We start from the raw sequence: 26,334 nt of genomic DNA on the forward strand, positions 1-26,334 counted from the left end.
TATATCAACCGTATCGTTAGTGCTAAAAAATATCATAATATCTTATTTATAATAGATTAAACAGAATCACTTCGAATTCAAACGGTACGATATTGTCATCAGAATAATTTCTACCGAAAAGTGCATTAATTCAACGTCCTTAAGTAGCATGTAAGTGTTTTTCACAATAATTTGAACATTTTGTCGGATGATCTTAATTATCCAGTGTTTAAATAGGCAGAATATTAGTTTGGTTCAACTACTGTGTTGAGTATTTGTTATCTCGTGGTAATACAAATAGTTGGCGCGACCACACCCATCACCATGTAGGATTCTATTTGGCTTCTTTAGCTTTACCTTATTATTCTTCTCATATTTTACATTTTTAACGAGTTGTTTACTTATGTACTCTATAGATTATCAATTGCATAAAAATAATGAACAAAGGCAGTCGTCCAAACTTGCAGGAAATTAGTTTAGAGAAGAATCGATTGACTTTAGCCTTTGCACTAAGCCGATTTCAGTCTGATATGAAATATAACTTGCAGAAACAACAAAAAAGAACTTTTCGTTTATATTTTACCCAAAAATTGATTTAAACAATTAGTAACTTTCTGCTTTTGTTACCGCTTCTGTCATCATTGAGATGTCAATATTTCCGGTGACCTCAGTTCTTTTGTTCACCACTGTTTTCCTAGTATCCTTGAATAAAGTGCTTTGGAAAATGTCAATAATTTGCGTTTTATCGTGATAATAATAAAGTTAGACCTGAAATGAGCAATAATAGTATATTGTATATCAAGAGTTGAAAATGAAAGATTTCGCACGAGTTTGCAGAATTGAGCCACAAGCCGTAGGCGCGTGGCTTAAGCAAACGAGTGTGAAATCGAATTTTCAACACGTGGTATACACGATATTTTTCCGAAGACCACAAAAAAAAAGCTAATATTTGGCATCCCTTCAAACTTCAAGTATTATTCGACAGAGCTGCGGACAAAATAATTATGCCGTTGAGCGGAGATAGACATCGTTAATCATCGGCCCGTGTACAATATAAAAAGGGTAGTATTTAACTGTTTATCAAATTTACCAAATTTATTCATACAAAAAAATACTTTCGTTTCCCAAAAATACTAAATGCTCACCAAAATTAAGACCATACATAATCCTAGAGCGATAACCAGATATTGACATCCTGCTAGTTTCTTATATTATTTGCTACTAAAAATAACTTTTGTTGCCTAAAAATGCTATATGTTCACCAAATTGTATTCCATATTTAATTCTGAAATGCTAACCAGATAATTTTAATTTTTGTTAGTGTCTTATATTTATGCAGTAAAAAAAACTATTTGTCTCACAAAAATACTAAATGTTTACTATATTTTATACAATATTCAATTTCAAATGGATAGCCAGATGTAGACTTCTTATTAGCCTCTCATACAGAGTGTCTCATAATTAAAGCATTCCGACTCCAAAGCGTTGCAGAGAGTATGCCGTGAAGCAAGCAAGAACTTGTTGAAAAAAGTTTTGAAAAATTCTTAAGATGATATAACCCTTCTAACTTTGTTCAATACAGCAACCGCATTCCTTACCTTATAATTTTCAGATCAAAGCGTTGCTAAGATATGTACAAAAATATGCCTAGGTTGATACCAGTTTGAATTTTCCGTATCCAAGGTTACAAAATATTAATCCAGCCCAATTGCTGTATCTTTTTGAACAAAAATTGCAAAAATTAAAAAAATTTTTACTCCGCGATAACGCTACTTTTCTAAGACAATTTTTTGCATCATTATTTTCTCACGATAAATAAAAATAAACGGCAAACATTCCGAATTTCTATTTGAAGAAAATTTGATGCAAACTCTACACCTTCAGTATCTTTGTAAGGAGGGGTCGCCCGAATTTTATATATAGTATATCAATTGTAAGAAAAATCTATGTTTTATTAGGTCTCCTCTCAATAAGGACATAGAATGCAAAAGAATTTCGCAATCGAGTATCAGTCAACGTTTTTTCGAAAACTGCACAGCTCCACATTAGCGGAAAGTCAAAAAAATTTTGTCTACAATTATCTTGATGTTTTAAATTTGGAATGCTCTGACCAACTAATAATGGTACATAGCAACCGACAAACAAACGATGTAAGTTCTAATTTTGTAAGGTTTGGTTGCAATTTTGGGACAATTACTGGTGTTTAATAAAAGAAAGAAGAAAAAACAAAAATGAGTTCCAAAATTGTTGAAGATGATCTGCCTTGGGAAGTATTAGAAACGGCACGTAGTGCAGTTTCTAGTCTTATCCCGGAAAAGCCTTCTAGACAATATGAATCTGCTTAGAAGGATTTCATGAATTGGTGTGGCTCTAAGAAATTAAGAACGTGTCTGAAAGTGTGATACTGGCCTATTTGGAATATAATGCTAAGAAATTGCGAAATTGTGACCACAAAGAAACAAAAACTCCAATTATAGCTATTTATGTAACAAGGCAGTAAAATGACACTTTATTGAACGAGTTTGCAGATTGCGAAACGTGGCGGAGCCGAGTCGAGCAAGCAAACGAGTTCGATAGACACTTTACTGCCATGTTACATAGGTACAAGCTTTTATCGACTACCACTATACTGCTACTTACGAAAGTCGGTCACCTAAGGTAAAAATCATCCGCTTCCGAAGTGTATACAGGATGATTCACGTAGCCCGTTCGTTGGAAACTTTCCGATTTTCCAAAATCGTATGAACATGAAAATTGGTAGCCGACTATAATGGACTCCTCCAAGTTGAAATAAAATATTTTCAAAATGGCAACACATCCGGAAATACCGGAAATCGACACCATCTTTGTTTTTTTTAAATGGAAAGGCCTCATTTTGATTGCAAGTTTCGATTCTACGTTAAATTTTGAGTTTAGAACGTCCTTTTGTCAACACTTATCTGTCATCGTTTTTGACCTATGTAATTTTTTTCACAAAAAGGCGGGGTTGCAGGGCTTCATTAAAAAATTTATAACTCCTGAACCATTGGAAATACAAAACTGATTTTTTTAAATTGAATTCTTAAAGATGTGGCCGATCTTCTAAGCCGCTAGTGACATTTTTTTTATGTTTCATATGCCTACTGCAATTTTTCAAATTTGATAATCAAAAAAATGTCGAAAACTTCATCTTTTCAAATGGCAACTACCCTTTCTGATACTAGATATGAATGTAGAATTTAATTTTAGTGCCACTTTCATTAACATTTTGTATGCCTCTTTCCAGCCGTTTTGCTGTAATTTCTATTTTTTGGATAAAATATTCTTTTTTTTTATTAAGCAATTGTTTTATTTGAATTTTTATTCAAAAATGCCATTGCGATAAATAGTAAATATGTAACAATAAAATAATAAAACATTAGAAAATAATGTTAATAAAAGTGGCCTTAAAATTAAATTTTACATTTATATCTAGTGTCAGAAATGGTAGTTGCCATTTAAAAAAATGAAATTTTCGATATTTTTTTATTATCAATTTTGAAAAATTGCAGTAGGCGTATGAAACACAAAAAATGTCACTAGTAGCGAAAAGATCGGCCAAACCTTTACAATGCAATAAAAAAAATCAATTCTTTATTTCCAATAGTTCAGGAGTTATAATTTTTTTAATGAAGCCCTGCAACCCGCTTTTTTGCGAAAAAGATGACATTGGTCAAAAACGATGACAGATAAGTGTTGACAAAAGGACGTTCTAAACTCAAAATTTAACGTAGAATCGAAACTTGCAATCAAAATGAGGCCTTTCCATTTAAAAAAACAAAGATGGCGTTGATTTCCGGTATTATCGGAAGTGTCAGCATTTTGAAAATATTTTATTTGAACTTAGAGTAGTCGACTATGGTCGGCTACAAATTTTCATATTAATACGATTTTGGGAAAATGAGAAAGTTTCTAACGAACGGGCTACGTGAATCACTCTGTATACAATCTTTTTTTGCACGACCCAAGGATTTTAATTGATAATTTAATTCATGTATAAAAAATCCCATAAGCCGCGATGCATTTGTCACTTTGACATCGGATAAAGTTAGCTCTAACTTTGCATCTGGATAAAATGTGCTTAAACTTCCATGGCAAACTTTTTCGAACCTGATTATTGTTTGTTGTTATGATAACGAACCAACAATCTTAAACATTGACACAGCTTGTAATAAATTGACGTGCAAAATGGCGAATTCAATTTTTCATAATTACCTACCTATCATTATTCATTAAATTATCTCATCGAATTACGCTCGAGGTTTTTTCGTCCAGGATAAAATTTCATTTTTTAAACTCTAATTTGGTTTCTTTTTGGTAAATTGACTCCACAAACCACCAAATAAAAAAACTCGTCCTTCGGACTCGTTTTTTTATCGGGTGGTTTGTGGCGTCAATTTACCAAGCAACCAAATTATCGTAAAAAAAAATCAATTTTATGCGGACAAAAAAAGACCTCTCGTGTAATTACAGTCGAAAAAAGCCGAATGTTTTAAAATTATTTTTAACTGTCAACATGATATTTGTTTTACGAATATAAAAATCATATCGGTTTTTTGAGTAATAATTAAAAATGTTGTTACACAGTCTTGGACTGGTTTACAAATCTATGAGGGGCGTGATGACCAACTCAATAGACCGGGACCAATGGCTTAACGTGACTTCCGAATCACGAGATAGAATATAGCCTTTTTTTTTTAATTTCGCCCTGGGTCGGAATCGAACCCGCGACCCTCACGTCCCTGAGCCGAAACGGACTCCGTTAGGCTATATTCATATATAATATACCAAGGGACAGATATATTGCCGGAAATTTTTTCGAGCAGTCCTGACAGACGAGTGTTTGCCGCAAGAAAATTACACGAGGGCTTCAGCCCGAGGGTAATTTTGAGCGACAAACACGAGTGTTGGACTGCAAGAAAAAATTTCTGGCGATATATATCTGTCCCGAGGTATATTCGGAAGAGAATCGCCCGAAAAAATTTTTCCCTAGGGCAATTATATCGGAAATTTTCCCTAGGGAAAATTTCCGCTTAATTAAATTGTGATTGGTTGCTATTCAAACAATTCGGAGTTGTGATTTGTCAATATAAATCATGTGACATTTGAGGGCGATTCTCTGCCTAATTAATAATACTAATCGATTAAAATCTTTCTTTAATATTAGTAGCGATAATTGATAAATGTAGGATTTGCGGAACTGAAGGGGAAACAATTGAACACATCATTTCTTCTTGCACCGTTTTGGCTCAAAGCGAATATAAAAAACGTCACGATATATTCGCTAAAATTATACACATGAATTTAGTTGTTAAATTCAATTTATTAAAGAATACACAACCACATTATATAGTCTTTGCCAAAGTCAAATAACCACCAACACTGCATTCTACCCAAAAAATCTACCGGCAACGTTGTACACTTAGATTTGATTGGTCTAGCATCCTAGTAACATCAAAATTGCCATTATACATTTAGTATAATTTTGTTTTCACCAACATAATTCAACAGGTGGTGGTTATTTGGGTTTGGCACGGCCTATAGTTATACACCAGAAAGTTGTTTGGAAAATGACAGTTACAAGTTATATTTTGATAGAATAATTTTAACTGACATTCATATTAAGCATAACAGACCAGACATTATAATTTTAAATAAACAACAAAAGCAAGCATATCTTTTAGATATAGCTGTTCCAAATTTCCATAATATAACACAAAAATTAATAAATATTTAGAGCTCTCCGTTGCTATGAGAAATCTTTGGAGTTTAGAAAAAATTTCGATTTTACCACTTATAATTTCAGCAACGGGAATAGTACCGCAATCTCTTTTTAAAAATTTAAAAATTCTGGATTTTGATAACACATTGGTAGTTGAAATTCAAAAAGGTATATTATTATACTCATGTCACATCGTGAGGAAGTTCGTCAACATTGACACAGAACATAATACACAACAAAGTCAAAATGCGGAGGCGAGACGCCGGTAATTATGTTGATAAGCACTGCACTATTACTTGATAGTAATATCCGTAATAGTGTATGTACTCCGGCAAAATTGCCGTGCCGCCGGGTGGAGGTGGGATAGTGCGATAGTAAGATTAATACAAATATATTAATATGAAATAATGAATTAACAAAATTGTCATTAATTAATTAACTGATAATGAATTATTTGTATTTACTATTTAATGTTTTTTTTTTTCAGGTTTTCATCGGGATTGCAGATAAAAACATCTAAAATGAGTATTTGGTGAAAGTTATTAAAAATACAGAACCGCAAACATGGACGATAAGGATACCGGTAATAAAATATGTAATGAAATGGAGGAACACTGTGACAACAAAGAGAAGCTGAAGGTGGACGAACAAATTGAGTTGCAGAAAAAATGTACCGAACAAGATTCCCCCTGCAGTAGTACAACTTATGAGCATAACGAGGAAGCTCGAAACTTTCAGAAGAAAACTGCTACTCATGAAAAGCAGAAAGGAGTTTCTATGGTAAGATGTATTTAAATTTATGTTACCTTAAAATTTTAGTGAGAATCGCCCTCAAATATCAAATGATTTATATTGACAAATCACAACTACGAATTATTTGAATAGCAACCAATCACAATTTAATTAAGCGGAAATTTTCCCTAGGGAAAATTTCCGATATAATTTACCTAGGGAAAAGTTTTTTCGGGCGATTCTCTTCCGAATATACCTCGGGACAGATATATATCGCCAGAAATTTTTTCTTGCAGTCCAACACTCGTGTTTGTCGCTCAAAATTACCCTCGGGCTGGCGCCCTCGTGTAAGTATTTTTGCTACAAACACTCGTGTGTCAGGACTGCTCGAAAAAATTTCCGGCAATATATCTCTCCCTTGGTATATTATATATGAGAATCGCCCTCAAATGTCACATGATTTATATTGACAAATCACAACTACGAATTGTTTGAATAGCAACCAATCACAATTTAATTAAGCGGAAATTTTCCCTAGGGAAAATTTCCGATATAATTTACCTAGGGAAAAGTTTTTCGGACGATTCTCTTCCGAATATACCTCGGGACAGATATATATCGCCAGAAATTTTTTCTTGCAGTCCAAACTCGTGTTTGTCACTCAAAATTAACCTCGGGCTGGCGCCCTCGTGTGATTTTCTTGCTACAAACACTGGTGTGTCAGGACTGCTCGAAAAAATTTCCGGCAATATATCTGTCCCTTGGTATATTATATACAGGGTGTTTCTGAAATAAGTACATTAATTTTAACTGGTAATAGAATTCATCAAAAGGAATAACTTTTTTCTCTGCCATTTTGGCGAAAAACGTTGCGTAGTGGCTTAAAAAAATTGGAAAGATTTTCCTAAAACCGTTCATATCTCCAAAACTAAGCTACCTAAAAATGTGAAACAAACAGAATCTTACGAAGTGGATTTTTTGCTATAAGGGTAGATTTATTTGAATTTCGATTTCGGCATTAAAACACGTTTTCTGGATGAAAATGGATGTTTTTTTCATATTAGCGCTGATCTCAATAAGCCATTGCAGTATTTAGTGGCGTAGGGTTATTTTAGTGAAAAATCTCTCCAATTTTTTTATGGAATTAAACATCGTTTTTCGGCAAAATGGTAGATAGAAAAGTTGTTCCTTTTGACGAGTTCTATTACCAGTTAAAATTAATGTACTTATTTCTGTTACACGTTGTATGAATATTGAGAAGTAATATGTGTTTTCATGCCGCCGGCCGTTATCGACGGTTTTGCATGATTCAAAATCCGCCGGGAACGTTAAATTCCCGGCCCAGTACTTACAAAAGTGACCTTGGTTAAAAATTCGCTAGAGAATGGGCAGCAACAAAGTTTGATATAGAAGTTACTTTGGTTGAATTAATTAATATACAGTCCTTTTTTTTTAAATCAGCTGTCAAAGTATTGTCAAGTTGGTATGAGCAATTGAAAGTGCATTTCACAATATAGGTTGGCAACGTCGAGCCGTGCAAGGTCATCGGCGCTGTCATTGCGCATATACAGGGTGTTTGAAAATTGCTAGTACAAAAAAAAACTGTGGCATCTAGAAGCCCTAAGAAATACAAAAAACCAATTTTTAATTTTTTTAAACAAAAGGGATAAAGTAACCCTATCCCAGCATATTTTACGCCTCAGGCGGGGCAGTATTTTTTAAACCTTGGTAACCAAGCGTGATAATGAAGGACTATACAACAATATGAAAAATAAATATTTTTTTGCAAGATTTTGGCAACTAACAATGGTACTAACAATTTTTAGTAATTTTTATTTCGAAAACTAGAGGACTTTTATTAAAAAAATTTTTTGCCGATGACTTTAACTCACCATCACCAATTACCAGTATTTTTTTGTACTAGCAATTTTCAAACACCCTGTATAATCTATTCATTTTGATTGTGACCACTCCCTAGTAACTTTTCAGTTGCCAGGGAATTTTAGATAACACTAAATCCAGTCGCATTTGGCAACTCTCAGAGGCGCCATTTTGACAGAAACGTCACGCTCACAGAAGACAGAACAGAGAACGACTTGCGCAAACGTTTTTCGACGTTCACTGTGCGCATATCTATAAAATTGAGTTTTGGTACAAAATTTTAGAATTCAAAAAGAAAATGCCACGTCGTCTTCTCAAAGTTGGGACCAAACGGTTAATATTGACTTGTTTTGAGACATTTATTGAAGCCAACGGGAAAACAACTCACAAAGACGAACACCACCAATAAAGTTAACTCTATTTGTGCTTTTTTGTTGTACATTTTGACTAGTAAGTGTTGTAGTTTGATACCTTTTGCCTTTTCATCCCCTGTAAATCATTTTTTTGAACTTTCTGTCTGATTAGTTTTTATCTGAAAATATTTGTATTAATCAATGCTAATTGAAAGTTCTGATTACTTTTAGTAATCCCCAGGCATTTTTCGCGTTTGTCTTACTGCCAAATGACCATTTCCTTCGTTCCTCATAAATATCGAGAATTGCATGAGGTGATTTCGAAGTTTTTACGTTAAATAATCTGTACCTGAATATAACCCCACTTTTCAACAGACGTGATCACAGAATCAGACAGACGTTTTTAGTTTCTCCTACTTCAAATATTGATTTCCGTTATTAATATTGATTAATACATTAAAATCATTGCTTTACTACCATGGTCAACTTTTGACAATTCTGACATGTTCACACCACACAAATATTTAGTGTAAAACGTATGCAGCACACAGTTAAACATCGCCTACTATGTTTTTCGTTGTGGTCACAATCAAAGTGAATAGAAGATATTAACTGTCATTTGCGTTTGCGTAAAAAAATTAACGCTCAAAATTTGAAAAGGTGCCTTCGTAGTGCACAGAGAGTGAAAAAATGGCCCCGATTCGGTACTGCGAAGAGTTGAAAGGTGACAACCCTGAACTGAATAAAAAGGCGATTTGTGAGAAAGCTTCAAACATATTCAATGTATCGTATTAAATGCCTATTTTCTAAATTCTCATTTATTTCCGTAAATACTCTTCTAAAATAGATACGTTGGACGTCTGCAATCATATGTGATGGCTTTAAAACGACAAAATGTATTCAACTCCGAAAAAATTAATGTTTTCTTCATTGTATAAACTGCAACTGTGTTTCATTACAAAAAATTGTTGTGTTCCAAAGTCCACTTCAATGTACCTAAACGAAAGTACATGTTCTACAAAATACTCTTTAAATACAAGTATGTACCTACCTACATAAACCTACATTTCATTGAAACCTTTAACACTGACTGACTAGGTTCGACATTTCAATTATGTTAGACAGACTGACAGACATAACCTCAATTTTGACGTGGGGGGAATTGTTATACAATTGGTCGGAAAGTACAGGTTTTAGGCTTAGGGTAACACAGTCTGGTCTTTTACAAAGTTTTGGCACTGACAGCTAATTAAAAAAAAAATAGACTATACAAAATAGCCTAAGGGAGTCCGTTTCGGCTCAGAGACGCGAGGGTCGCGGGTTCGGTTCTGACTGTGAAACAAATTTTTTACTTTTTAAAAATGATTTAAATTTGTCGGCATGAAAAATTTTGTGGATTACACGTCCAGAAAATGTTTTGCGAGTGCTCGTGTTCGCCGCGGCTAGGCGCCTTGTCTACGCAATACCACTCACACTCGCAAAATATCGTTTTCTGGACTGGTGATCCAAATAACTATTATATATGTTGATACGTAAGGAGTGGCAAATGAGGCAAGAAAAATGTTTAATTTAACATTACCTTCTAACAAATAGTTATTTGGATCACAAGTCCAGAAAATGATATTTTGCGAGTGTGAGTGATATTGCGTAGCCGAGGCGAGCAACACGAGCACTCGCAAAACATTTTCTGGACGTGTAATCCACAAAATTTTTCATGCCGACAAATTTAAATCATTTTTAAAAAGTAAAAAATTTGTTTCACAAGCGGAATCGAACCCGTGACCCTCGCGTCCCTGAGCCGGAACGGAGTCCGTTGGCTATATTCAATGCTGCCTGCCCATTCTCTAGCAAATTTTTAGTCAAGGTCACTTTTGTAAGTACTAGGCTGGGAATTTTACGTTCCCGGCGGATTTTGAATCATGTAAAACCGTCGATAACGGCCGGCGGCATAAAAAATTAATTTTGAAAAGTGAAGTGCATTCAAAAAATTGTGGCCAAACATGGTGTCCTGTCGTTTTAATTGGTACGCTTTAACAGTTGTGGTGCAATCCTGGTCAGGACGACACCAATGTAAAGTTTCATTTTTTTGGTACAATCCTGGTTGCTGCTTTTCCTCGGAAAACAAAAAATTGTGAGCAAAGAAACTACAAGTAAGGCCCCTTCAGAACACTTTGTTTTTTAAGCATTTTGACCTTGTTTTCAAAGCTATGTTTAAAAAAGCAAAACTGTATGGGCTTGTTCAGCACACACCATTTTTTTTATCAAATCTACCCCGTTTTTCAAAGTTCTTTTGTTAAAAGTTAAAACTCGCTATTTTGCCTTGTTTTTCTATTGGGCCACTTCAGCACACTTGTGAATACGATTTCGTTCAAACAAATTCACCCTTTATAAATATTTAAAATTCGCCTTTTTGCCCTGTTTTTTGTTGGGCCACTTCAGCACAAAAATGAATACGGTTTCGTCCAAACAAATCGGTCATGTAAATTTGTTTCGAATTGCGAAAATTTTGTTCATTAGCAATTAGTGGAATTTTTACAAATCGTCATTAGATCAAGAATTAAATTAGCAATAAATTTAGAACCAAATTAACGTAAATCCAAATTCAAATGCTCGAAGTTTAATTACGGCAAAAACTGTAAATGAAATCATCATGTATAAAAATTGTTCAAAGTAGTTTTCCGAAATGTTGTAATGTCATAAGCCATCACCGTCAATAAAAATTGTAGCCTAAACAAAAGGGCAAATTAACGAAGTTTGTTGTTGAAAAGGGGAAATAAAACTGTAATAAGAACAAAATCAATTATTCCAATTTTTTAAATATTTTCTACAAACTTTGGTTTTTCATTGCACAAAAGTATCACTTTTCCTTTTTGGTACAAAAGTATCACTTTCCTTTTTAAAAGTCCCACAGTCTTGCCGCTAAGTGTAGAGATGGGCTAAACTTTAGCCAGACTTTAGTCAGAAATTGTCGTCAATTTCAAATTTAAAAAAACATTTGGATAAAAGGTACCCAACAATAAATTTGAAACTTGATGAAAGATGTGCAAAGTCCAGTGTCCTCAACATCAAATACTCATCAAATACTGGTGAGGTCATCTCAGATTCACAACCCAGCAACAGCAATGATGTGCAACCCCAAACCAGCATTAGTACCGAAACCAATAACACTAACATTATTGTACAACCTTGCAGCAATCCTTCAAAGTCTAAATAAGTACATCGTATATCATCATTTTATGTGCCCAAAAAAGTTTCGGAAGGTCAAGCAAAGAAAATAGATAATCAATTACTCAAGCTTTTCATAACTGACTATCAACCATTTTCAATTGTTGAAGACAAGGAATTTGTAGAATTTGTGAAAGCCCTAAATCCATCTTATCAATTACCCGGAAGAAAAGCAATTTCCAAAAACATGATACCGGCATTACACGAACGTTGCTTGAATACAGTTCAAGAAAAATTGGACAGTATCAAAAGTGTATGCATCACAACAGATTGCTGGACATCAAGGAATGTAAATAGCTATTTAGCAGTAACGGCACACCACATCATGGAAGATTTTTCTCTAAATAGTGTTTTAACTGGATGTTCTTTAATTACTGGTTCACATACAAGTGAAAATTTGGCGGAAAATATCAAAAACATGATCGCAAAATTTAAATTATCAAACAAGGTATTAATTGCAGTTACAGACAACGCTTGCAATATTAAAAAAGCAATAAATAGTCATCTTCAATGGAAACATTTTGGTTGCTACGCACATACATTAAACTTAATTGTCCAGGATAGCTTAGAGGAGGTGCAAGAACTTGTCAATAAAATTAAAACAATTGTAGGGCACTTTAAACGTAGTACAACAGCTAATGAAAAATTAATAGCCTACCAACAATATTTAGAATATAACGCTTTCGAATAAATTAAATCATATTTTATTTTTTTTCTCGATTTTTTTTCTGATGTAAGTGGCAACTTTTTTTACACATTCAAATGTAGAAAAAAAAGCTTTACAAGAATAAGCTAAGAAATGTATAGTGTACTATTAAAAAAAAAAGTTGACTGTCTTAAACTTTGACCTATGTTATCGTAGAGAAGATTTGACAACATCATCTATTGTAGTTTCACAAGCGATTTACAAATATATATGGTTTGCTATATTTTTTCTTAAAACAAAGAAGACGTAGGGGCGCGAATACCAATCTGAATCACCCGGTATAATCTTATACCTTAAGCGTTACTTTAATTTATGTGATTTTAATAAAGAAATTGATACATTTTTAATTTTGCAAATCATCATTTGTATATTTTTTATAAGAAATATGTTTGGTTAGTCAATTTAAAAGATGACTTATGATAAAGAACTGAAATTAATTACAGATTATTTATATTTTTTACCAGATGATTTTCAAGAAATTTCACATATTTATCAAAGATCTTCAGGTGATGTTTTAATAGTTGTTAAAAATGTATATTATTTAATTGATTTTCCAAGTTTTAATGTTAAAAGTGGATGTAATGGTCAATCTATTGAAAATTTAGGAATACCAAAAGGAAAAAGAATTGATGCAATATTTAGAACTTATCTTGGAAAATAGTATATTATATACCAAGGTGGAGAAGTTCATGATTAGAGCCCGAGGCCCGCCGAGGGTTGTAAGGCGCGAAGGCTATAAGGGACTTCTCCACCGTGGTTTATATACTATTTTTTTCACTACTAGGTACGTTAAAACCCTTTCTGATAATAATTATTAATCAAATTATTTTGTCGGATGCGACGTGTCCGAGTTGTCATTTCTTGACAGTTGGTATGAAAATCGTCTACGTTAACCAATGAAATAGACGACAATCTTTCGTTGCTAGGTGACGGTTGTTCCATTATTCACCACTGGTTAATAATGAAAAATTATTTACCTATGAAAAAACATATATATTTTATGATAGAGTCTTGTACATTGAGTTTAATGAGTGTTTGTTTAGATCAAAGAAACATGGCCTTATTTCAGAATTATTTGCTGGAATCCCTCCAAATATAAGCAGAGTATTCAGATATTGAAATTTATATTCCTTTAAAGATAAAATGTATTATGAATTTGATGATATTTGGAATACATTAGTTAAATCTGATAAATTTGACTTGACAGTTTTCGGATTTAAATGTGGTCTTATCGATCAAATAATAAAACAAATTAATCGTCTGTGATTCACCTAAGCTATGCTATACATTTTCATACAGTATTTATGGACGTGATTAGGAACATTGATCAGTTGAAAGAATTTATAAACATGGAGATGTTTTTATTCTTGTAATGAGATCATAAAGAATTAATGTTTTATTGTATAAATTCTTAAAATTTGTTATTTTTGCTCTTTTACTTGAAATATTATATTTTTTAAATGACCTTAAAAATTGGCCATTTTCTGGAGTGTATACCGTTTGGGTATACACCAAATTTTCCAATTCACATAATTCATTTAAATAAATTTTATCTTTTTCATCTATTTTTGACATAGTTCTACTTGCTAATCCTTTATTGTTGCTATAACATCAATTTTCTTTTAAAATCGTTATCTACATGAGTTTGTATAAGATGAAGCCTGCTACCTTAAAAAACAGGTTTGTGAATTCGCTTCGCTGATGAGGACCTTTCCGAATTTGTTTGGACGAAACCGTATTCATTTTTGTGCTGAAGTGGCCCAACAAAAAAACAGGGCAAAAAGCGAATTTTAAGTATTTTTAAAGGGTGAATTTGTTTGAACGAAATCGCATTCACAAGTGTGCTGAAGTGGCCCAATAGAAAAACAAGGCAAAAAAGCGAATTTTAACTTTTAATAACGGAACTTTGAAAAACGGGGTAGATTTGATAAAAAAATGGTGTGTGCTGAACAAGCCCATATAGTTTTGCTTTTTTAAACATACCTTTGAAAACAAGGTCAAAATGCTTAAAAAAACAAACAAAGTGTTCTGAAGGGGCCTTACTTCTAGTAAAGAAATATTTATTCAACCTACATTGTGTTATGTTACGTATTTTTTATTTAATAAAAGTTAGGACAACTCTAGTTAGTGCTATTAAATTTCGCAAAACTGAAAATGTTTGTAGTATATACAGGGTGTAACAGAAAAAGTACATTTATTTTAATTGGTAATAGGACTCATCTAAATATTACAACTGTTATATAGTTATTTTTGTATTAAGTGCGCAAAATGATTTTTGTTTGGGCATGAGAATGAGAATGAGTTTTTGGTAGAGACCGTTAGGTCGAGACTTCAAACTCATTCGAATGCGCCAACAAAACAATCATCTTTCGCACGAAATACAAACACTATTTTTTCTACAGCATTTAAAAATTTTTGAATTTTTGTAAAATTTTCCTTGGATGCTAAAATATTCGTCAAAAAGTTTCTTTGGCTGCTAAAATGTAACTATTTTAGCATCTAAGGAAACTTTTTGACAAATATTTTTTCACTATCAAAAATGACATACTTTGCGACTTGATAACGATGCATAAATGTCACCTTTTTTGACAGTTGTAGAAAAAAATTTTTTTTTCGAAAACAAATTCTAAATGGTTTTCAAAATTATTCTAAAGATTTGCTTAAAAGAGCTTTTACACATAAATGAGAATAGAGTCAGTTGCTTTATTGCGCCCTAACAGCTAACCTGTTTAAAACCCGTTGCAGCAGGTCAAGATATTGCGATTTGTGGTTTTTTTGCAAGCAGAGGACTCAGGCCAAAATCGGAGATATTTTTATTGGGGGTTACAAGTGTCGGTCTAGCCCTGTCTGTGGGTTTACCAAGGATAATTACATCCATAAAGTAATTGACTCTGTTCTCACTTATTTCTAGAAGGGGCTTACCCGACTATGGAACAGCAGTTTAATAATTTAAAAAGAAAAAACGAAAGTGAAATCATTTTATTCACAAATATCATACGAAGGGAATAAAAATATTCAGTTTTTACGATTCCCGTTTAAAAAAGTTTTTAAATTTTGCCAAATTCCAAGAAACTTTATTTAGAAAAGTTGTTGTAATTGATGAGTAGATGGTATTACCAGTTAAAATAAATGCACTTTTTTCTGATACACCCTGTATGTATTTTGAATTCGTTTGAATTGTGTTATTTCTTTAAATAAAACGAATAAAATAACGAAATTGCTTATGATGCTTTATCGAGTGGCTAACTTCTCATCAAGACTGTTCCGCGATGTTGATCGTTCGTTAACGTTAAAACCATAAATGGGTGAATAAATTATTTCTTCATTACCTACTACGAGTTTTTAAATGTATGATGGGCCGTCTCGTTTATACATATTTCCTTTTTTAATGATACAAAAATAAATTTAAAAAAAATAAAAAACCGAAGGACCTAGGTACCCCAGTAGACATTTTTTTTTTTTAAGCTCCAAATTGGTTAGGTATAGATTTAACTATTAATTTCATTTCCTGAACATAAGTTTTTAATTAATTAGTTATGAAATTAACCCGTTTCAAAAATGGCAAATGTAGTTGACCCATATGAACTAATTGTATGTATATACATAGTGAACTCCAAAAACATCCGTGCTGTCAAATGTCACAATTTGTGAAAATTTATTATTCGCAATTCGGCTGAAAGTCGAAATACAATTTTTGATTGAAAGTGTAGGTACTATGTTATATTTTTTGTGAGGTTATGTATGATTTTGATGTTAGTGTCAAATTTCGGTCAGCTCAAAATTTATTTTGACTGTTGTTGGGTTGTTTAAATCTAAAAAAGACATGCACCATTAAATAGAAAAACCAGAAAATCTCATTAGAATAGCTTCCTTTTTTCTGGCTTTAACTACTGTTCTCTTGTGTTTTTCCATTTTCCTCGAATTGTTGACAATTTGTAACTGACACTGTTTCATAAAAATTTGGCGGGATTTGTATTGTTGCAGGGTGGTCAACCAAGTACAATGAAAAGTACTAGAACAGCTTTGTCAATAATAATAATCAGTGTAACAACTTGACGGAACTTTGATAGTTCAGATCTTTTTGGAATTCACTATAGTGTGAACATGTTTTCACATTGGATAATGTCCTGAAAAGTTATTTTACTATATTGCTGAAAAGTTGTAACGAGAAGTCATAAATAGTCTACTTCGATTTTAACAAAAGACAATTTCAGAAAGTATAAAGTTATGTAACTGAACAAATACTAATAGATCACAAATAAGAATACAGATAATTAGATTTTGTAAATACCACTATAATTTTGTAAGTGACTCGTATTTCAAAATTGTCTAATTTTCATTTAATCTTCAGTTTGCAACCAAGAAGAAGTCCTTCGATCTTTCAGGTCAGCTCCGATTTGACACTTACAAAAAAAGATCTGGAACCACAGATCTCGGCAAGGACTATGAAAAACTGATGTGCGCTCTATTCGCTTTAAAATTCAGCACAAGTGACATTGTGGCCGATTTCGAGATGATAACCAACAGTGACGATTGTGGAGACTTCGACGACCTGGCGCTAAAAGTGACTTTTGTGGATGGACAATCGCAAATATTTCTCTTGCAACTGAAACATTCTGAGAATATGAAAAATGTTAATGACGAAATGTTTGCAGCGGAAAATGGCGACTTCAGCTTACAGAAATATATGAGATCTATTTCAAAATTTAAAAACACTGAAAATGTCAGTTTTATTTTATACACAAATAAATCGACAAGTATCGAGAGTAAATCAACAATTGATATTAAAAATGAAGACAAGACAGACGATAAGGTTGTTGTGACGGAACTGCAAGACTTGGATTCTGAGAAACTTCTGTTATGGAGCAAAAATGAAAATACTAAGAAAAAAAATAGAAAAAAAAACCGCCTTAAACCTCAAAATCAAGAGAAAGGAACAAACGTTTTTCAGTTTGAATTAAATCAGAGTAGTGGATCGGTTGAAAGTCTTGATGATTACTTGAAACGTTTTTATTTCTTTGCCCATCAGACTGACGTGACAGGAGCACAGTCGTTAATCAACGCAATTTTGAAAAAAGAGTATGGAATTAACGATGCTACTTGCTCTTCAAGTCTTCTCCAATTTATGGAAACGTGGTGGTCAAGTAACTTTATACTGACTAAATATGACGTGATAGCAAAATTGGTTGAGTTAACGCTTACACCTTTTATACAAACGATATCGGACAGTAAGTGCAACGAAAAATCAAAATTTCTTAAAGAAGCAATTATGGAATTTGACATGACGTTTGTTAGAGATACGAATGATGAAGTTGTCGCTAACATTTGGAACGAAACAGTAAGTGATGAGAAAATCAGTTTCACATCGCTGAAATATTATGGATTGCGTGTTGAGGGTATTAAGGATTTATCTCCAAAGGAAAGTAGTAAAGTGTTGTGGCATTTAAACAAAGTTCCCTTGATTGTGAAAGCGGAAGAGTGTCGTCAAGAACAAGTTAAACACGCCATCAGGCTGCTCGAGAAAATTAAAAAAAGAAAAGTGATATTATTGGCAAACGCAACCAAAGAAGAGTTTCCGGAGTGGAGAATTTTCCAAGATCTTTCGGATGTACAAACTGAAGGTGTCTACACAGATATCGTTAAACATTTTGCGGTGTCTCTTCAAGGTCGACCACCAATTTTTTTGGACCAGTTACTCAATTTTAATCAAGAAAATGCCAGAATTATTGAAACTACTGAACTTATTAAAATGACACAAGAAGTTGTTCAAATCGGTCGAAGTCGGGAGAATGCGTTTAAAAATTACATTCCCAGAAGAGTTTCTACGATTAGTTTAGGCATAAAGAAAATGTCAGAGTTTTGTAAGAAAACAGGTTCTCCCCTAATTATCTGTAATGTTTCTCAACCTTGGAATAAAGCAATTCGACAGTTGAGCTTGCACGTGATGGAGCTTGACCAATGCTTGGAACCGGAAAAGGAAGAGGAATTAAGCAAAGTTGATGTCTTGCTGACAAGTAATAGATGGCCTCAGGTTCGATTCGATGAAATTTGTGAAAAGACCAAGAAGAACGTGCATTTACTCCAAGTTTTCAACGACAAAAGTTGTACTTCAGTTTTAAGTAAGGAAAAGAATTTTTCATTGGAAATGATGAAATCTGAAGGAGCACGTGTCGATGAAAAGGAAATTTTCACATATCTCGACCATCCTCTGAATGTCATTTGTTCACCACCCGGAATGGGAAAAAGCACGCTGGTGTCTCGCTTAACCAGCATCTGTCCGTCTAGTTACTGGAGTGTCCGTGTAAATTTGATCAATCACAAAGCAGTTTTTAAGAATAAATTTGCGCACGCTGAAATATTACACCATTTTTTTGAAGAAGAGGAAGATCCATTAGCGGTTAACATTCGTTCGATGCTTTTACAAAATAAAAGAATGTATTTATTTCTCGACGGATTGGATGAAATAGATAGTGACTGTATTCCGATCGCTTTGCAATTTATTCAGCACATCTCTTCGTTGGGTCATCGGGTGTTGATTACTTCACGTGAAAATTTGGAGCAAACAGTGTCGCATGAGCTAAACATATTTCCCATAAAAATTGAAGAGCTCACAGAAGAGCAGCAGAGAGAATACATCCAAGAGCGTCTTCAGAATTGTTACCAAAAAGATGAAGTAGAACACATTATCAATAAAATATACAAAAACGTGGATATCGTTAACAGTCAACACTTGTTAGGAGTCCCTTTACAGTTGTTCATGATTACAGAAAATTTTCTCAACAATAAAAATTTATGGAAAGAGCCCGACCAAGAAATTTTTGTATTAACCAAAATGTATAAAATATTTTTCCAAGGAAAGAAGAAGCACCAACATCGAAAATTGGGAGTGCACGAACACGAGGACCAGATCGGATGTGACTTTGATCTGCGTCTGGAACAATACGAGTTGCTAGCACTGAAGTCCTGTTTGGACACCAAGACTTTCAACAAGTTAAAGATCAATTTCGGAAGGAGTCAAAAGTTCTTAGAAAAATTAAAAATTGGAGATCCGTTTGGAATAGTCAGTAGAGTGACCGACGATAATCAAGCCATCTTCAACCATCAAACTTACGCAGAGTATTTTGCTTGTGCGTGGATGAAGAATAATCTGGACAAGGTTTCGCTGCTGCAGGATGAATTATTTTCCAAAAAAAATCAAAATTTGAAGCTCATATTCGACATTATGATGGCTGAAAATAGTGCACTTCACTTGGCTGTAATCTATAGACATATTAAATTAGTTTCAAAGCATTTGGACAAGAGAGAAGTCAAAGATGAATGTGGTCGAAGTCCACTTCAGTTGTTGTGTACTCATGGAGTCGAACATCCTCTTTTGCAGATAAATAAAGGACACATTTCAAAGGAATTTTATATTATAAATGACATCGAAGAAGTCTCTACAGAGTACAGAGAAATATTCAAAATGCTGTCACATTGTGATGTATTTGAAATCGACCACGTTTTTCAATGGACCTCTCTTGAATTCGCAATTCGACTTAAAAATTTGTTCGCTGTAGAAAAATTTTTAGAGAGATTTGGAGACTCGATAAACCTTGAAAGATTATTCGAATGCTATGACATTGGCACACTTGCAATTTATTCGTCTCAGATGGGTTATCCAAATTTATTAGGTTCTGTCATTAAAAAAGAATCAAATGTTCTATCAGTGAAAATTGGAATACAAGAAATTACATTGTTGCACCTGGCCGTAAATGGAATTAAAGGGAATAACCACACAATAATGGAGGAAAGAAAAAAAGTGATAACAACATTAATAGAATGCGGTTTAGATGTAGATCAACAATGTAAAGAGAAGAGAACTCCTTTGCATCTTGCTGTTAATGACGATGTAATCGCTAAACTCTTACTGGATCTAGGAGCAAATATTAATGCGACTGATGAGGATGGACAGAACGCACTACATATTGTTCTCAAAAATTCTATAGTAAATACAAGAACAGTAAAACTCTTGATAGATAAAGGGATATATGTAAACGGCAGAGATTGCAATCAACATACTCCATTACATTATTGTTGCAGAAATGGCCATTACGATGCCTTGGTAATTTTATTAGAATGTGGTACTAACATAAACGCTAAAGATTCAATGAATCGCAGTCCACTTTACGATGCCATTTCGAGGGATAACTACAATTGTGTAAAGGTGCTACTTGATCACGGTGCTGATATTAATGCTGCCGATAATTCCGGGAAGACTGTGTTACATGCAGCTTTCAAAAGGTTCGGAGGGTCAAGTTACGATTGTATAAAGATGCTACTTGATCACGGTGCTGATATTAATGCTGCCGATAATTCCGGGAAGACTGTGTTACATGCAGCTTTCGAAAGGTTCGGAGAGTCAAGTTACGATTATATAAAGATGCTACTTGATCACGGTGCTGATATTAATGCTGCCGATAATTCCGGGAAGACTGTGTTACATGCAGCTTTCGAAAGGTTCGGAGAGTCAAGTTACGATTATATAAAGATGCTACTTGATCACGGTGCTGATATTAATGCTGCCGATAATTCCGGGAAGACTGTGTTACATGCAGCTTCCGAGTCGTTCAACCAGAATAATTACTATTGTATAGAGATGCTACTTGATCACGGTGCTGACATTAATGCTGCCGATAATTCCGGGAAGACTGTGTTACATGCAGCTTCCACAAGGTTCGGAGGGTCAAGTTACGATTATATAAAGATGCTACTTGATCACGGTGCTGATATTAATGCTGCCGATAATTCCGGGAAGACTGTGTTACATGCAGCTTTCGAAAGGTTGGGAGGGCCAAGTTACGATTGTATAAAGATGCTACTTGATCACGGTGCTGATATTAATGCTGCCAATAATTCCGGGAAGACTGTGTTACATGCAGCTTTCGAAAGGTTCGGAGAGTCAAGTTACGATTGTATAAAGATGCTACTTGATCACGGTGCTGATATTAATGCTGCCGATAATTCCGGGAAGACTGTGTTACATGCAGCTTCCACAAGGTTCGGAGGGTCAAGTTACGATTATATAAAGATGCTACTTGATCACGGTGCTGATATTAATGCTGCCGATAATTCCGGGAAGACTGTGTTACATGCAGCTTTCGAATCGTTCGACGGGGAAGATTACTTTTATATAAAGATGCTACTTGATCACGGTGCTGATATTAATGCTGTCGATAATTCCGGGAAGACTGCGTTACATGCAGCTTTCAAAGACCCAAACTATTTGCCTGAAGTAAAGGTAATTCTGTTGTTTTTAAGTCGCGGTGTTGACGCCAACAAGCGAGATAAGGAACAAAAAACTGCTCTAGATTATGCTGTAACACGTCGTGGATCAGAACCCCTATTAAGGACTAGATACCGCCAGATCATGAAGATAATGTTCGATGCTACAGCATACAGGCAGTTGATGTCTACTGACTATGTAACGTTTCTTCACTACGCTGTTTACGATGGAAATTGTGTTGCCGTAGAATTATTTCTAGAAAATGGATTAGATCTGGACAATATCGACGTCAACAACCAAAAATACCCTTTGCACTTTGCTGTCGAAAATGGACACCTTCGGAGTGATCTACTACTGAAAATAACCAAGCTTATGCGAGATTACAAAACACATTGCAAAAAATGTTTTCCCAAAAATGACAACATTCTTGGAATTTTAGAGGAATATGTCTCAAATGGCTATGAGTCTGTAAGTTTTTTTAAATTTGTTTATTTTTCAAAAAGTTACACTATTTGTTGAATAGAGAGCGATATCTTTATGACGATTTCATGGTCTTTCAAGAATCCCAACTTTTTATTGCCTCTTGTCCTATTGTTAAAAGGTCTAGAAACCTTAAAAAATAAGCTGATAAACAAACAAACCATCTTTGATCTGGGGTATGCAACCGGACAATCCAATTTAAAATTTTGTATTTATAATCGTTGATTAGTCCGTAATTAATAAGCATTAGATGTAGATTTACTAAAAAAAAATATTGTTCTTGTTTAGCAGTTTTGAACGGTGACAAAATATTTTATAAACAGGCTCTGCCTTTAAAAACACGGTAGAGATACCAGGTTATCCCTCTTGGGCCGAACTGTGGCTTCCTTAACAAAAACTGTCAAATTACAATCTTCTCATTATTGAAGTGAAAGTGTAATATATCGTTAGGATTCTTGGACGACTATTCAAATAATTCGTACCATGCCCATTTTGTTTTAACCATGAAATCGATCAGATCAGCACAGAAATTATTCCATTGTTGAAAATAAGTCAAACTGTTAATTTTCTGTTTGAAGTAACATCTTTAACAAATTTACGTTATTACTATATTTACACAAACTTTTTGAACGAAGGTTGCAGATTGGTTTAATTAAAAAAAAATTCTTTTAAAAAATGAACGTTTCTTTCCCGCATCGATTACCTATAATAGTGAAGAATTATCAGAATTTTTATCGATTGTAAATGACTTTGCCCACTTTTTCCTAAATTCGTATGTAATTACTCAACCGACTGAATTGGAGATGTTAATGCAGAATCCTACTCTTCTCATCAACGAAATCGATAAAAAAGCTGTGTATAAGGCTCTACGGAAAGTTAAAGATAAATGTACTGCAGGTACATTTTTTTTTATTTCCAGTTTGCAACAACCAGGAAGTGCTTGTGTTCTTCAAGTCAGCTCCGATTTGATTCTTACAAGAAAAGAAATGTAACCGGAGAAGAGGACAAGGACTATTAAAAAATGATGTGCGTTTTGTTCGCTTTGAAATTCAGCACAAGTAATATTGTGGCAGAGTTCGAGATGAAAACAAACTGTGACGATTGTGGAGACTTCAACGACGTGGCGCTAAAAGTGACTTTTGATGGTGGACATTCAGAAATATTTCTGTTGCAACTGAAACATTGTGAGAATATGAAAAGAGTTACTGAAAAAAATCTTGCGGCAGACTTCAACTTACAGAAGTAAAATTTGAAAACACTGAAAATGTCAGTTTTATTTTATACACGAATTTGTCGGCGAGTATCGAGAGTAGTTCAAAAATTCGTCTTCAAAATAAAGACAATACGATTGAAGAGATTATTGTGAAGGAACTGCGAGACTTGGATCCTAAGAAATTTCTGCTAATGAACAGAAAAGAAATCAGCGATGAGAAAGAGGTAACAAAAGTTTTTCAGTTTGAACAACATCATAGTAGTCGATCAGTTGAAGATCTTGATGATTCTTGGAAGCGATTGTATTTCTTTGGTGATCAGACTAACACGACAGAAGCACAGTTGTTAATCGACGCCATGTTGGGAAAAGAATGTGGAATTAACGCTTTTATTTACTGCTCAAGTTTTTTCCAGTTCATGGTAACGTGGTGGTCTGGTAACATTATACTGACTAAATATGACGTGGTAGCAAAATTGGCTGAGTTAATACTTACGCCTTTTATACAACCGATATCGGACAGTAAGTGCAATGAAAAATCAAAACTTCTTAGAGAAGCAATTATGAAATTTGACATGACGATTGTTAGAGATACGAATGAAGAGGTTATCGTTAACATCTGGGACGAGACAGCAAGTGATGATGAAATTAGCTTGACATCGCTCAAATATGGATTACGTAATAAGTGGAGTAAGAAGTTATCTCCAGAAGAAAGAAGTAAAGTTTTGTGGCATTTAAACAAAGTTCCCTTGATCGTGAAAGCGAAAGACTATGATAAAGAAGAAGTTAAACACGCTATCAGACTACTCGAGAAAGTTGAAAAGAAGAAAGTGGTATTATTGGCAAACGCAACAAAAGAAGAGTTCCCGGGGTGGAGAATTTTCCAAGATCTTTCCGATTTACCAAATGAAGGTGTCTACGCAGATATCGTTAAACATTTTGCGGTGTCTCTTCAAGGTCAACCACCAATGTTTTTGGACCAGTTACTCGATTTTGATCAAGGGAATGACAGAACTATTGAAACTACAGAACTTATAAAAATGACACAAGAAGTTGTTCAAATCGGTAGAAGGTAGGAGGAGGCGTTTGAAACTTACATTCCCTGAAGTGTTTCTACGATTGCTCTAGACATAAACAAAAGGACACACTTTTGTAAGAAAACAGATTATCTCCTAATCATCTGTAACGTTTCTCAACATTGGAATGAAGCTATTCGACAGTTGAACTTGCACGTGATGGTCCTTGACCAGAACTTCAATCTCGAAGAGTGAAACAAATAGGTCCATAACTTCTACAATAAAGAAAATTGATTTTTTTAACATTTTTACGTGATATTTTAATGACTATTTAACAACGTACTGCTAAGGTGTTCCGCGAATTTTGAGGCACAAGGTGTACCTACTCTTGTAAAGTAATATGTCGCAAATATGTCTCATACCTTGATCAATCTTGACTCCGAAGGCCGAAAAATTTTATGAAAAAATTTGTCTATTCTTTTTCTTGAAACTCCAACTCTTGAAGACAGAAATGTCCAAATTGACACACATTTAATCGAATGCAGGTTTTCACGGCCGTTGTAAATAGGATTATTGTTTTCCGGGTTGTGTCGTGAACTTTGAATGTTTACTTTGAAGCTCCAAAGAAGATAGCAACATGGCTATTGAAACGTCAGCTACCCAGCAATCCAGACGACCGCGGCACAACCCGGAAAACAATAACCATGTTGACACACATTTACGTACCTAGATTAAAACACAATCATATGTATTTTTTTTAATCAAAGAACCGCCAACACTTTAACACCCAAGATTCGATCGGCAACGTTGCGTAAACTTGAAGTTGGGGTGGAATGAAATCGAGATTACATGGAAATGACAAATGTCATCACCTAACCAACCAACAAACACAAAAGTCAATAACAGTATGATTTTGTGATGTTTTTAAGAGAAATTGTTAAATTCACATTTCAAATTTTATGCGTAAACTCGAGCTTGCGTATCTCGCATGACATTTGTCAATGATAGATGGCAGGTGCAGCCTAGTCAATCGGACAAAATTAAATTCACTACTACAATTTCATTTTTTCACAACATAATGCAACAGATGGTGTTTCTTTGATTCAAAAACAGTTTATCGTTAAGTTGCTTTAATTTAATTTTTATAAATTGTTTAATAGAGATTCGTTCCAATCTGTTAATAAATAAGGGGTAAATTCACGAAACTCAGATAATTTGCAAATTGTTAACGAAACGGGAAATACAATGCATCAACAATATCATTTGTCATGGTTTTGAATTTGCCATGCCTTATCGAGCCTTTCCGGGTTTCGTGAATGACCCCCTTAGTTCGTATATTTGTACTTATTGTCATAAAATTACTGTTAAAATTTATTAATTATACTTTTATACCTATATTTATTGACGAACCTTTTTGCATCATTTTACTTACATTAATCGTTAACCAGACAACTTGCCATATATGTACTAGTGTCTTCTGAAGAATCTTCTGATGCTCAATCCTTCAAATAAAATTGTATCAACACTGTTCACTAATCAAAACAACTTGTTTTAGTGCCTAATCGCTTCTTTTTTCACGTCCTTGATATTTTTTTCAGTATTCGTTTCCGCGACCGAAACGATTTTCTTTAGTTACTTGAGGGAAATGTTTGGATTATGCTCCTGTACAGAGCCTCCTATACCAGCCAACGCCTGTCATTTTTAATCTCCTTGAAAGTATAGTCTTTGTATCTTCGTAAGGAATTCTGAC

General features: G+C 34.0%; 1 protein-coding gene across 1 annotated transcript; it reads left to right on the top strand.

The window, feature by feature from the left end:
• LOC138136448 (uncharacterized) lies at positions 1-25,958 on the top strand. The gene is made up of 4 exons (XM_069055644.1): positions 1-150; positions 6,207-6,499; positions 16,968-22,346; positions 23,278-25,958. Exons 2-4 carry the CDS (start codon positions 6,284-6,286, stop codon positions 23,374-23,376), a joined length of 5,694 nt encoding a protein of 1,897 aa, XP_068911745.1. The 5' UTR covers positions 1-150; positions 6,207-6,283; the 3' UTR covers positions 23,377-25,958.
• The last annotated feature ends 376 nt before the right edge of the window (positions 25,959-26,334 follow it).

The sequence above is a fragment of the Tenebrio molitor genome, chromosome 8 (genome assembly GCF_963966145.1).
Source record: "Tenebrio molitor chromosome 8, icTenMoli1.1, whole genome shotgun sequence".
NCBI lineage: Eukaryota > Metazoa > Arthropoda > Insecta > Coleoptera > Tenebrionidae > Tenebrio > Tenebrio molitor.

Excerpts from the sequence above, each read along its gene's own strand:
- LOC138136448 (XM_069055644.1), top strand. The coding sequence starts at position 6,284 with ATGGACGATAAGGATACCGGTAATAAAATATGTAATGAAATGGAGGAA. Across the intron at positions 6,500-16,967 it reads AGCAGAAAGGAGTTTCTATG|TTTGCAACCAAGAAGAAGTC; the intron begins GTAAGATGTATT and ends TTTAATCTTCAG. Across the intron at positions 22,347-23,277 it reads TCTCAAATGGCTATGAGTCT|TTTGCAACAACCAGGAAGTG; the intron begins GTAAGTTTTTTT and ends TTTTATTTCCAG.